This window comes from Rhinatrema bivittatum, chromosome 6 (assembly GCF_901001135.1).
Source record: "Rhinatrema bivittatum chromosome 6, aRhiBiv1.1, whole genome shotgun sequence".
NCBI classification, from domain to species: Eukaryota; Metazoa; Chordata; class Amphibia; order Gymnophiona; family Rhinatrematidae; genus Rhinatrema; species Rhinatrema bivittatum.
Genome location: NC_042620.1, coordinates 182,983,615 through 182,997,188, shown reverse-complemented (window position 1 = coordinate 182,997,188; position 13,574 = coordinate 182,983,615). Strand labels below are relative to the sequence as shown.

At 48.1% G+C, this 13,574-nt stretch overlaps 1 protein-coding gene across 1 annotated transcript in view; it reads right to left on the bottom strand.

Annotated features, from left to right (window-relative positions):
• The window catches only part of CDK15 (cyclin dependent kinase 15), a 226,406-nt gene that overhangs the window by 106,111 nt on the left and 106,721 nt on the right, over positions 1 to 13,574 (bottom strand). Inside the window, exon 11 of the mRNA XM_029606275.1 lies at positions 10,273 to 10,336. Within this exon, the coding sequence (XP_029462135.1) occupies positions 10,273 to 10,336 (64 nt within the window). The remainder of the gene's footprint in view (positions 1 to 10,272; positions 10,337 to 13,574) is intronic.

Sequence of the window (13,574 nt, the reverse complement as noted above, 5' to 3'; positions counted from 1 at the left end):
GTTCTCCGAGGGGGGCGTGTCGGGGGCATGTCGGGGGGCGGGCCCGCTCGTCGCGGCGTTTCGGGGGCGTGTCGGCAGCGTTTTGGGGGCGGGTACGGGGGCGTGGCTACGGCCCGGGGCGGTCCGGGGGCGTGGCCGTGCCCTCCGTACCCGCCCCCAGGTCGCTGCCCGGCGCGCAGGAGGCCCGCTCGCGCGCGGGGATTTACGCCTCCCTCCGGGAGGCGTAAATCCCCGGAGAAAGGTAAGGGGGAGGTGTAGACAGGGCCGGGCGGGTGGGTTAGGTAGAGGAAGGGAGGGGAAGGTGAGGGGAGGGCGTTAGAGGATTCCCTCCAAGGCCGCTCCGATTTCGGAGCGGCCTTGGAGGGAACGGGGGTAGGTTGCGCGGCTCGGCGCGCGCCGGCTATACAAAATCCATAGCCTTGCGCGCGCCGATCCAGGTTTTTAGCAGATACGCGCGGCTCCACGCGTATCTACTAAAATCCAGCGTACTTTTGTTTGCGCCTGGAGCGCAAACAAAAGTAGGCTATTCGCGCTCCTTTTAAAATCCGCCCCAAAGTGTCGTTACCATGGGAGAAATCTTTTTTGCTACCACTTCGAGGTAATCTGGAATTTCCCCCTGGGAAAGAGTTGGCAATTTACAAAGAATGGGAAGTAGCAAACAAAGCATTGGTTCTGCCATTTATTGATTTACAATCTCAATCAATACACTCCTTCCAATATTGTATGTCACATTTGGGGCTACAACACTCACACTATTTTGTTTTTTGACAGGTTCACAGTTATATCAAAGCTACTTTTCAATTACAAACAGTACAATATGGGGCGGATTTTAAAAGGAGCGCGAATAGCCTACTTTTGTTTGCACTCCAGGCGCAAACAAAAGTACGCTGGATTTTGGTAGATACGCGCGGAGCCGCGCGTATCTGCTAAAAACCTGGATCGGCGCGCGCAAGGCTATGGATTTTGTATAGCCGGCGCGCGCCGAGCCGCGCAGCCTACCCCCGTTCCCTCCAAGGCCGCTCCGAAATCGGAGCGGCCTTGGAGGGAATCCTCTAACGCCCTCCCCTCACCTTCCCCTCCCTTCCTCTACCTAACCCACCCGCCCGGCCCTGTCTACACCTCCCCCTTACCTTTCTCCGGGGATTTACGCCTCCCGGAGGGAGGAGTAAATCCCCGCGCGCGAGCGGGCCTCCTGCGCGCCGGGCAGCGACCTGGGGGCGGGTACGGAGGGCGCGGCCACGCCCCCGGACCGCCCCGGGCCGTAGACACCCCCCGTACCCGCCCCCAAAACGCTGCCGACACACCCCCGAAACGCCGCGACGACCGGGCCCGCCCCGACACGCCCCCGACACGCCCCCCTCGGAGAACCCCGGGACTTACGCGAGTCCCGGGGCTCTGCGCGTGCCGGTAGGCCTATGTAAAATAGGCTTCCCGGCGCGCAGGGCCCTGCTCGCCTAAATCCGCCCGGTTTTGGGCGGATTTAGGCGAGCAGGGCTCTTAAAATCCGCCCCTATACCTCTGGTCCATTTCAAAGATTTTATCAGCTTTGTATGGGCGGTAAGCATACACTTTCCACTTTGTACAAATGTTTACACTGTATTTCAACTTATATGTTACTGTCACAGATGGCACAAGCATGGGGGAAGGAATTTCTTCTTAATTTGGACAAGGATGATATGTCTGAGTATGTCCATGATCTCTATGTATCTTCAGAAGGGGTTATGTATAGAGAATTGCAATTCAAAATTTTGAACAGGATGTATTATTCCCCCTATTGGGCATTCCAGGCTGGAGTGACTCAACATAGCAGATGTCTCAAATGTGGTCTTCTAAATGCAACCTTAAGTGACTCTTTGTTGGAGTGCCCTATGATTCAAACCTTCTGGGAGGCAATCATTTTGTGATGGGCCAATGGTGGTCGGTCACGTTGGAAGTCTCCGCTGAGGTGTGTGTCCTGGGAAAAAAATTGGACTCATTACATTTGGACAAGGCGGGTGAAATATTGGTGCGCAAAAGTTGCTTGGTAGGGAAGCAATGCCTACTAGCTCATTGGTGGGAGATACCGCCCCAGAAGTGACTATATAGCATAAGAAATTGGTTAATTTGATGTGTTTGGAATCACAGTCCATCAAGACCTAACCCACCCATAAGCAAAGGGTTTTTCTTGCTATTTGGAAACCATTCATACAATCTCTACCTGCAGAAACTCAGCGCTTTGCCCTTCACAATGTACTCTTGGAGGATATAGGACCTCATTTTCTAATCGGATCGCACGCGATAAGGGACGTTTTGCACGCGAAATGTCCCTTATCACGTGCGATATCAAAATGGGGGCGGGGTCAGCCCCAGAAGAGGAGGAGTTGGGGCGTCACCGGGGCCGACTCAGCAAAGACGCTGCGGACGACGAAAAGGTAAGGCCCTTTTCACGTCAAGTTCGTGCCCAATAGCTACACCTCCTATGGTGGCGCTATTGGGCGCGAAACCGACAGCGATCGCACCACGACGGTGCGATTGCTGCCGACTAGCGCAGGCCCGCCCCTCCCCTCCCCCCCCCCCCCCTGTTTTGGCCCTCTACCCCTCATTCCCTAAAGTATCGCAGGCCTGTGATACTTTAGAAAATGAGGCCCATAGTTTTACATGTGTGAACTTTCTATGGGAGGGGGTTAATGGTGGTGTATTATTTGCTTATTAAATGTAGCGTGTACCATTTAAAAATGAGACAGACAATGTTTAATAGAACTGGCTTATAAAATAGAGGACTTGGAAGGTGGGGGGGAAAGGTCAAAGGTTTCTGGGAAAGGGCTACCAGGGAATATTGGTATTTCTATATTTACAATTATGTAATGCATTGTGGTTTATACCTCCCTAGGTAGGGGAGTTTGTGTTTGTTTGAAACTTTAATAAAAATCTTATGGAAAGAAAAAAAAATCAAAAAGTATACGTGAAAGTTCTAAATCTGCCACCTCTAGAATGCCTCTCTGCATTCTCCTTTCTGTAAAAGTATGCATGAAACTGAGTTACACACATAGAATCCCATGCTATTTTGTAACAGCCATTTATGCACATAAAACATGGGTTTATGCATGTAAATGGCTTTGAAAATTGAGCCCTTAAAAGCAATATCTCTCACGATAACAAAAAGTCCCAACAATAATCCAAACACACCATTCAAATAAAAACATAACCTCCCAAAACCAATCTGTCACTATCACTGTGGCACTAAGATCCCTCTTCACATTTGCAAGCTCTAACCCCATCTTTGTCAATGTGTCAATGAGACCCTTCTTTACAGTCACAAACTCTACTCTATGATTAGGGCTAGGGTGGCTTTACGGCAGACTTGGGGGAAAAATTATCATTCAAACAACTTCTTAGCATCATGGTTTACTGCCATGCAGGTATCATATTGCCAAGTTTTGGCAAGTTTGGCAATATGATACCTGCAAGCCTGAATTTGAATCTTAGGCGATTCATATAAAGCAAAATAAGGTCATCCCCAAAGAGATCTTTAGCAGCTGCCTCTTATTTTGCCTCTGTGTGTTATGCTCCTGCCCACAAGAAGCGTATGCAGGTTCTTACCTCTCACAGCCACAGCCAGCCGGGCTGCTGACGCTGCTTCTTTCTCCCTGAATCAGCTGGGGCCAGTTCCACAGCTGCTGCCATGTGGTCTGCTCCTCGGCTGCTGTCTCTGCCTTTCCCCGACGTGCTGCTGCGATCCCGGGACCTTTAGCAAGCAGGCCGTCTCTCCCAGTGCCTGCTTTAGCCCGGGTCCTTGCCCAGCAGGGAAGCCGTCCCTGCCGGTGCCTGCAGTCTCTCCCAGTTCCCTGCAGCCAGCACTTCTCTCTGCCGGTGCCTACAGCTCTCTACTCTCCCTGCAGTCTTACCTCTCCTCCTGGGGCTGTCCTCACGGCATGGAGCCGTTCCTGCAGTCAGCCCTTCCCCCACAGCCAGCCTTATCTCTCTGCTTCTGTCCGTGCAGCTGGGAGCTGCTCCAGTGACCTGCCTTCACCCAGCTCCAGTCCAGGGCTGCTCCGCGGCTTCCTTGGGCCCTCCACGTGGCTGAGGACGCCACCAGCTTCCAGCTCTTCCCTCCAGCCTCCTAGGGCGCGGGCCCGCGCCTCTTTGCTCCTCTTCAAGGGCCAGCCAGGTGTGGCCCCCCTGCTGACCCCTCCCTGGGCGTTGTCCACCTCAGCTCTACTAAAGGGCTCAGCTTTCAGTGTATCTTGGCCTTCGCAAGGAGTTGGTCACTCCTGAGTTCCTTGTTCCAGGAGATGCCTTGTATTCCAGCCTTCTGCAAGGTCCAGTGTTCCATGTTTCCTGTTGAAGCTTCTTGTCAAGTTGTTCCAGTCCTGATGTCTTCAGTGTTCCAGTCCTGATGTTTGCCTGCCGTTCCAGTCTCAAGGTCTGTCTCTTGTTCCAGTCCTGATGTTCCTGATGTCCATGTTCCAGCCCAGAGGTGTGTCTCCTATTCCAGTATATGTGTTCCAGTCCTGATGTTCCAGTTATCCTTGTTCCTGATCCTGATGCCTAACCTGCCTTGTGCTGCCAGGAGAGCAGCGTATATCCTTGCCTTGTGCTGCCAGGAGAGCAGCGTATATCTTTGCCTTGTGCTGCCAGGAGAGCAGCGAACCTGTTTCCTCTTTCCTGTGCTCTCCCGCTCTCTGCGTGGTCCGCGACCAGCCTTCCAGGGCTGTGTAGGGCGCGCATGGGACAGGGTGGTCCGCGACTCAGTCCCGCGGGTGGCCTGAAGTAGGGCGCCCTGAGGGTCAGTGCCCATGTCTTCCTCGTTCCTGACTCCACCTCTGTGCATCCAGTACCTCGACCTGAGTCCTCGTCTTGCCTGCGTCCATGTCTATGCATACTGCACCCCGTTCCTGAAGTCCACGTCTATGCCTGAGTCCACGTCTAAGGATCCTGCATCTATGCCTGAGTCCACGTCTAAGGATCCTGCATCTATGCCTGAGTCCACGTCTATGGATCCTGCACCTCGTCCTGAGTCCACGTCTATGCCTGAGTCTACGTCGTTCCTGAGTCTCGTCTGAATCCATGTTCCAGTCTTCACTGTCCTGGCCTCCATCTGGCCTGCCGCTTCGTGCCGTACCCTGCGGCAGGTCCGAAAGGGCTGGGAACGGTCGGAGGACTGTTCACAAGACCAACATTGCGTTGTTGGGTCTTCCGAAGCGCGCAGGTCCAGAGGAGGGCCTGTCAGCCAGTCTTCACTCCAGCCCTGCTCCCGTCCAGCCCATGCTCGGGCATGCCACGCCTCCTGCGGCACCTCTTCAGAGTTCCTCTGGGGTCGAGCCATGGCCCAAGGACACACATCACCCAGGAGTGGGATCGCTCTCCTAGCGCTCCACAACACTGTGATACAAATTAGATGATGACCACCACTTTTACCCAAATATTTTCTTGCAGTCCCCCACGCAGAATTGTAGTTCTCTACTAGATTTCCATCGGCCTTAGTTCTTGACAGAGCATTTTTCCTCCTACTGTGGCTAGAAAGATTCTAGTTAAGTTAAACTGAGAGGCACAGCCAAGCCAACATCTGGAGCAACTATGAAATCCAAGATTTTTCTCACATTTAAAACATTTTCAAAAATATGACTTAAAAGACAGCTACGCAGAAATCACTCCTTGAGGATATGATGCTATTGTACAGTAATATATACCATCCTGACTGAGGTAAAAATAACTTTGCAATTATTTTCCTCCTTTGTTGTTTTGGATATTACATACAGAGGCAGACTGGCCTATCGGTGCTTTGGGCATGCCCTGGTGGGCCGGTCAGGGCAGTCACATGACACTGGTGTAGATTGCAGCAGCCCCATGCCTGTGGAGCCACTTCAATTAATATTCAGCCCACAGCAGCTGTTCTGGTGAAGCAGGAGCCTCCACCAAAGCTCTCCACTCATTTCTTTTTTTTTTTTCATTTACCACGGCTGCAGCCGTGGTTCATTGGCTTCTCTTTTTTTCTTGTCTCCACAACTGCAGCGTGGTTCTATAGGCCTGCATTTTTGTTTTATTTTTCTTTTCCACAGCATTGCTGATCTCCCTTTCCCTTCCCTCACCACCTCAGCAGTGGGAAATGCTCCCAAGGCCTTCCCTCACACCATCCCGACACTGTCTTTGCCTTGTAAGGCAGCCAGCAGACCTTCCACTGCTACTTCACTTCAGCTGAAGACCTCTGACTGATTTCTGCCAAGAGCTCCACCCCCTTACGTTAGGGCCACAGCAAAAAATAACCCTTCCCACTGTATAGGATCTTTTTGCCTACCTCTTCCCATAGCAGGGAAGAGAAAAATATCTCACAAAGATGAAATTTTGTACTATGTTATCTCACCCTAGCTTGATGGTACCCTGTTATAAAGTCCATCAAGCTAGGGTGAGAGAACATAGTAGAAATGGCATCTTTGTGAGACTTTTCTCATTCCAAATGATGTGAAATCTTCACTGAGGTGTATTATGCTGTTCGTATTTCTCACTCTCTAAGAGAAACTGACCCCTAAACCATAAACCACCACCAATACCTCACCTCAAGCTATTAGATGGTCCTCCTATTGAGATATAAATACTTGACTAATATGACAGCATTGTAGATAGTCTCTCAGTCTCTCTCTCAGTCTCTTTCTCATGTAAAAATAGGAATTATCATGGGGCATGATAAATTTACCACACAAAACTATTGATGTAAAATGGTATGTTATTATGTGTTGCAGTAATTTTAAAATTTCCCTAAATACACCCCTTTTTCTTATCACGGGCATTATCAATATGTTAAAAACATATTTTGATGAATCTAGGGTTAGCTTGTTGTGGTTTCCAATTTAGTTTTTGTCTGCACATTTCTTTTTTTTTTTTTTTTACTTTTTATTGTAATGATATTTCAATTAACAAAGCATAAAAAGACTTTGTATCAGTAAACGGTGGATATACAGTCATACAAAAGAAAACATACATATAAATGTATAGAAATGTACAATAAGTACTACCCCTGAAAATAAGAAACAAAGGAAAAAGGGGGAGGAGTAAAACTTAAAAAGGAATAATAAAACAAATACACTAACGAGTCAGTTCTGCTATACTAATACCAAGAGATCATGGAGTCCCTGAGGGAACAGGAGAAGATGTTACCATCTTACGAGCCTCTATAAAGGATTTTAATTGGTCAGGAGAAAAAAAAAAGAAAACTCTCTGAACGATACTTTACAAAACATTTGCAAGGATAAAGCAAAACAAACGAGGCTCCTAAAGACAAAGTATCATTCCTAAGGGCAAGAAAGGCCATTCTTCTTAACTGCGTCTATCGTGAAAGATCAGGAAAATTTCTCAGTTTTTGACCCAGAAGATCCACATTTAGATTCTGAAAATATGCAGTCGTAACTTTACTAACATCAACTTCAGAAAAAAAGGAAACTAATAAGAGTCCTCTCAATGATTTCTGGGGAAGATTTTTCCAAAACGTCCATTAAATTTGAAGAGGGAACTTCAGGAGCACCTTGAACAAGAACAGCATTAGATTGAGGAGATGACAAGAAAACCAACTTATTCACAGAGGGAAACGTCTCTGGGGCAAGATGTAAATTTTCTATTAAATATTTCTTAAAGGTAATCCAAGGTAATTCATCCATAATATTAGGGAAGTTGAGTATACGAAGATTAAACTTTCTAGCAGAGTTCTCCAAAGCTTCAATACGACGAGACATTACACCTTGTTCCTGAAAAATCAGCAATATGAACCCTCTGAACCCTGCAAAAGTTGTTCCGCGTGCTCCTGAACTTGAAGTTCAAGTCTAGATATCTGGGACTCTAATTTTAAAGCAAGAGAATCCATCTTATTCACAGAAGCACAAAGAATCTGGCCAAACAGCCATCATGTCCCAGAGTTACCTCTGCTGGTTTATGGAAAAGTTGGGAAAGCTCAGCAACTGGTAGAAATTGTCCAGAAGAAGAAACAGCTTGAGAAGTAACACCATCTATTAGGACATCCCATCTTGAGCTAAAGAAGAAGAAAACGTTCCCAACTCATGCACAGCTTGAACAGATTGAATACCTCTATGGCCCCCTCCCGCACTGGCAGCAAGGAGACATCATTCTCCTGTGACAATGCTGCATCCAGGGAGGAAGCACGACCGGCTGATGGCAGAGACTCTTGGGGCCGGGGGCTGAGGGAAACCTCCTCTCCTGGCTGGGTCAATGCTCTTCCATTTAACCCAGCAAAAAAGAACTGGCCACCGGCTGAGCAGAAATGGGGGCCGCAAAAGATGTACGTTTGCTATCCCGGGAGGTAGGTGAGTTCAGGAGGGAAAACTTGTACCTTCCCCTTTCTTTTCAGAGCCATTGAGGAAGAAATACAGAACGTTATAAGCAGACAGCAAAAACCAGCGTCCTCAACTCGTGGCCATCTTGTCCTTCTCTGTCTGCACATTTCTATACTTTATGGTCTCTATATTCTATATTTGGTAAGGGTCGATCTGTTTTCTGCACTTGTGACAGAGTTGAGGTATTCTGCTAGAATGTATTTTCTGTGTAGGGACCTATAGGAACTTAGCTTGTTCTGGTTTCCAAATTGGTGTTTTAGAGCCTGGTGTAATATTTGTAGCATTGCGCGCGCAAGGGGGTGCACATTTGTGCAACTTGCGTGCACCGAGCCCTGCGCGCGCTGCCCGTTCCCTCCGAGGCCACTCTGAAATCGAAGCGGCCTCGGAGGGAACTTTCCTTCCACCTCCCCCCCCACCTCTGTTTCACAAGTTACGCCTGCTCGAAGCAGGCGTAACTTTGCGCGCCGGGCCAGCTGCCGCATGCCATGTTCCAGTCCGGAGGCCGCGGCCATGCCCCCGGAACACCCCCGGGCCGAAACCATGCCCGCGGCACCACCCCGGATGACGCGCCGACCGCGTCATGCCCCCCGCCCCTGACACGCCCCTGGATGACGCGCCGATCGCGTCACACACACCCCCCCCGACACGCCCACCCCAAGAAAGCCCCGGGACTTTTGCGCGTCCCGGGGCTTTGCGCACGCCGGAAGCCTATGCAATATAGGCTCTGCGCGCGCAAGGCCGTTTTAGAAGGGTTACTCGTGTACCTTATGCGCGTAACCCTTTTAAAATCCGGCCCAAGGTTTTGATTTGTTTTTATCATTTTCTGTTTCACAAGGTGAATAAGGTATGTAATGAACTCTTACATATACAGTATAAGATGTAATTTCTGCTGCGACATTCAGATCCTTGGTTTCTCATTTTTAGGCTTCAGTCTTGTCTAATTAGCATGCTATCTGATTAAAATAAAAGGAAGAGTAGTTGCAATCTATCTTTTCAGTTTATTTCCTAACAGACTTTTTGTTACTTCCTGGCAGTATTACTCAAAGTTGAGTATTAAGGGATCTTGTCTAAATTTTCCTTCTAGGCCAAACAGGAAAATTCCAGACAAGTCCATTAACTGCACATTTCAGCAGAATCAGGTTTCGGTCCACTGTGTCCCAATGCTGCTTTAACCATCTCTGTTTCGTATTACCGCAGGTGCTGATTGGTGGTCATGCCTGACAATAGTTCATCTTAGTGAAAGTCACCTGGGTATCCTTTCTCAAGCTGGTAGAGCAGAAGTGTAAGGGGATAATGTTTGATAAGGAAGTGGTACCAAACTAACAGCCAGGATTCTCTTTTTTTCTCTCTGCATTCCTCAGAAGCTGCATTAATCAAGCTGAGTTACCTTGCTGGCCAAGGGCTTAATGGAGCAGCAGTAGCCTCCTGCCAACAAGGGTTTGCCGCTGCAGTGTGTAGCTCTTTACTGCCCTTCCCCTCTGCACTGTGCATTGCCTCCAATGCTGGGCCCTGTGGTCTCTTTGCAGTGCACACAGTGCTGCTGCCCAGCTCCTGTGCTGATCCATGATGAGATTCTATCTGCAGTCTGTGTTTAACACACGTGCCGCCACACACACACATACGCATTCTGATCCTTGTCATCTTGCTAGAAAAGAAAGCTCAAGATAGCTAAGGGTTAGGGCAAAGGAGTGGCCCTAGAGGTTTGAAATATGAGCTAAGAACCCCAGAAAAACTAAGATTCAAATCCCACTTCCTCCACACTTCCTAGTGAACTTGAGCAAGTCGTTTTAGCTTTTGTTGCCTCAGGTACCCACTTCAAGCTTTTTGGGGACGAGACTTATTGTACCTGAAGATTTACTAATATTTCTGTAAGTCACTTGGAGCATTATTTGGAAAGGTGGGCTAAAATTTGAGATTATTATTATTGCAACGTAAGTGATGGTAGATCTCATACCTGGTTTATAGTTGGGGAGCTCTGAGACTCCTGGCCAGGTATCCTCAGTTGGAATCCCCAAAACCTACAGAAAGCCAAGCAAGAGAAAACAAAGAAGGGCCTGAAGCAGCAAACTAGAAACAAATGGAAAGACCATGCAGAATAGATCTATAACATTGCTTTATATTCTGATGACAGGCTTATAAAATACTTGTGTCAATAATAGCATTTTAGCTTTACTAATCGAGAGGTATTACTGACATCCCAAACTTAGCCACTAGGCTAAAGCCATCTTCAGAAGAGAAATTCACCAAACTGTATGATGACCTCTCGTAAATGTGGCACATATGATCCTGGTTTGAGGTGAAGGTGTGGTCAAGCAGTTACAGCATGGAACAGATCTTCAGTTGAGAGTTTAAGCTTTCTCTATGGCAATGGATCTTTGTGACCCTGGGTAAGCCCTGTACCTCTCTGCATTAGAGTTTACACAAAACGAACTGATTAATTTTTTCCTTTATCCCTTATTTTTTAAAGAAGGTTTTGTGCAGTTCATTTGCCAGAAATGTGCTACCAAACCATCAACCTCGGAAGTGCCTGTATGCGTATATCTGCAGTACAATATTGCAAAGCATGTTTGATGGAAGATATATAAACCAAATTGACTGATTTGCTGATTTTTATACAAAGTAGATTTTACATGTATTTCTTGCAGTTTCCATCATGCAAGACACATGCACCTAGAAGCTGGGATGTCCGAATAAGGATCCTATATTCAGGTGCTTTAGAGTGAAGGGAGCAAGAATCAGTAAGAAGGAGATCACTCCGAGAACCAGGACTGAGTTGCTTCATTGCCAATATGTATTTATCTACTTCAGGGTTCCCCAAACCTGTCTTGGGGAACATACAGCCAGCTGAGTTTTCAGGATCTCCACATGAATATGCACAAAACATAGTCAGGCTGAGCTACTCTGTATTTTATTTTTATCATATGTGTATTACAGATGTTGGAAGTTTTGTTGATTGTTTTATTTGACTGTTTGTACATCATCTTGGATGATTTATTTAAATAGGAAAGGTGGGTTACATGCTTAATATATACGCGCGTAACCCTTTTAAATATATGACAGAAGTCTTCAAAATCATGAAAGGACTTGAACAAGTTAATGTAAATCGGTTATTTACTCTCTCAGATAATAGAAGGACCAGGGGGCACTCCATGAAGTTAGCAAGTAGCTCATTTAAAACAAATCGAAGAAAATTCTTTTTCACTCAGCACATAGTTAAGCTCTGGAATTCATTGCCAGAGGATGTGATTGCAGCAGTTAGTGTAACTGGGTTTAAAAAAGGTTCGGATAAGTTCCTAGAGGATAAATCCATAAACTGATATGACGGTAATTAATAAGCAATAGTAGCTTGTGATCTATCTAATGTTTGGGTACTTGCCAGGTACTTGTGACTTGGAGTGGCCACTGTTGGAAACTGGATACTGGGCTTGATGGACCCTTGGTCTGACCCAGTATGGCATCTCTTATATCTCTTTGCATAAGAGTCCCAGGCATTGGGCTTTCCCAATGCAGATTCCTGAATGTGACCAACAGTGATCATAGGTGAAGCTGAATGTGTTGTTTTGATCTCTAAGCACAGCCCTGCCTGATCATGCTGGCTGATCATGCTAGAGTCATTGATCAAGAACTGTGTATACCTACTGCTCGTATACCTCTTGCTCTGGTACATCAGCAGTAGCAGAATCACATCCTTCTCACCAGAAAAAGGATATAGAATATTAGAGGGAGGGAGACGTGATGACGTCACCAGCGGGCATGGCGGCTTAGGCGTTCGCTCCCGGCTCTGCCCTGTACATTTGCGCTCTGATCAGCTGCAAACGCTCTATTTTTTCCGCGCAAATCGGCGATCCCGCTTCTCCGACGGTTCGAGATGGCGGGGAAGAAAAAAAATGTGAACTTAAAACAGTTCGCCTACGAGAAAATGGACGTCGCAGACGACACCCCTGCAGCGGAGCAGGCCGCTGAGGGAGACGTGGCGCACGAGCTCGAACACGCGGCGCCGCAGTCTCTGCATGATCTACCTTCTCGCTCAGAGTTGCGAGAATGGTTCATAGAACTACGTGCCGATATGCGGCAACACAAACAGGAGTTACAGACCCTGATAGCGGATGTTAAGGAGGATCTAGCCTCAATGGGCCGGCGGGTCGATGAACTGGATACCAGGATGGAAGCACAGGAGGAATTTACGCATCGAACTCGCGAATTGCAAAAAGTAAGCAGGGCGGAGCACATGAGTATGGAAGAAAAATTAGAAGACCTAGAGAATAGGTCACGTCGCAATAACTTGCGTATCAGGGGGATCCCTGAGACGCCAGCTTTCACAGACTGCAGGGAGGTGGCTACTCGATTGCTTCGTTTTATTATGCAGGCGGAGCCGCCAGCTGGTGCGGACGAGGAACGGCCCTCCCTCACCTATAACGTTGAAAGAGCGCATCGGGTGCAAGGCCCTCGCAACGGAGATCGGCCCAGGGACATACTGCTCTGTATGCAGATATTTCGGGAGAAGGAGCGAATTTATCTGGTGTCCAGGAAGCAGCGTGAGTGGGTCTGGGAAGGCCACAAAGTAAGCATCTTCGTGGATTTGGCAGCCTCCACACTCCGCAAGCGCTATGAACTGCGAGCTGCGACAACGATCCTGCAGGAGAAGCAGATCCGCTACAGATGGACATTTCCCTTTGGGCTTTTATTCACTACTGAGGGGGTCACGTATCGCCTCAAGACACTGGCGGAAGCGAAGGAGGCCTTCAATAAAGCTAACATCCCTCATGCCCTGCCTGCCAGTAAGCCGGAAGAACTACCCTATCGGATGACTACTACACCCGGGTGGCGGAGAGTGGGCAATAATAACCGCCTGGCTCGACAGAAGTCTAATCAGGGCTCTGGTTCCTGAGGTCTGCGATTGGACGATTGATTCTTTGTGCCGCATTGATGCTTGCAGCTTTCAGAAATTGCAACGCTTCATCTCTCATTAATACAGGACATTATCTTGCTGCGTAAGTCCTCGGCAGGATTTGTTTTCCCTCAAGTTTAACCTTGTTATTTAACATGATGATCGGGACAAATACGCTCTAGTATGCGAATATTGAGCGGGTTGAGCTTAGTGCTCGATGGTGTGTTCACGTTCTCAGATTGTAGGTATCCAGGGCGAGGATACATGTGTATTGGGGGGATCGGGAAGGTTGGGTAGGGGGACCATGAGTTCGCACTATTGTTATGCTTTGTTCAGTTTTCTACAATCTGCTGTCTGGCGGGAGGGGG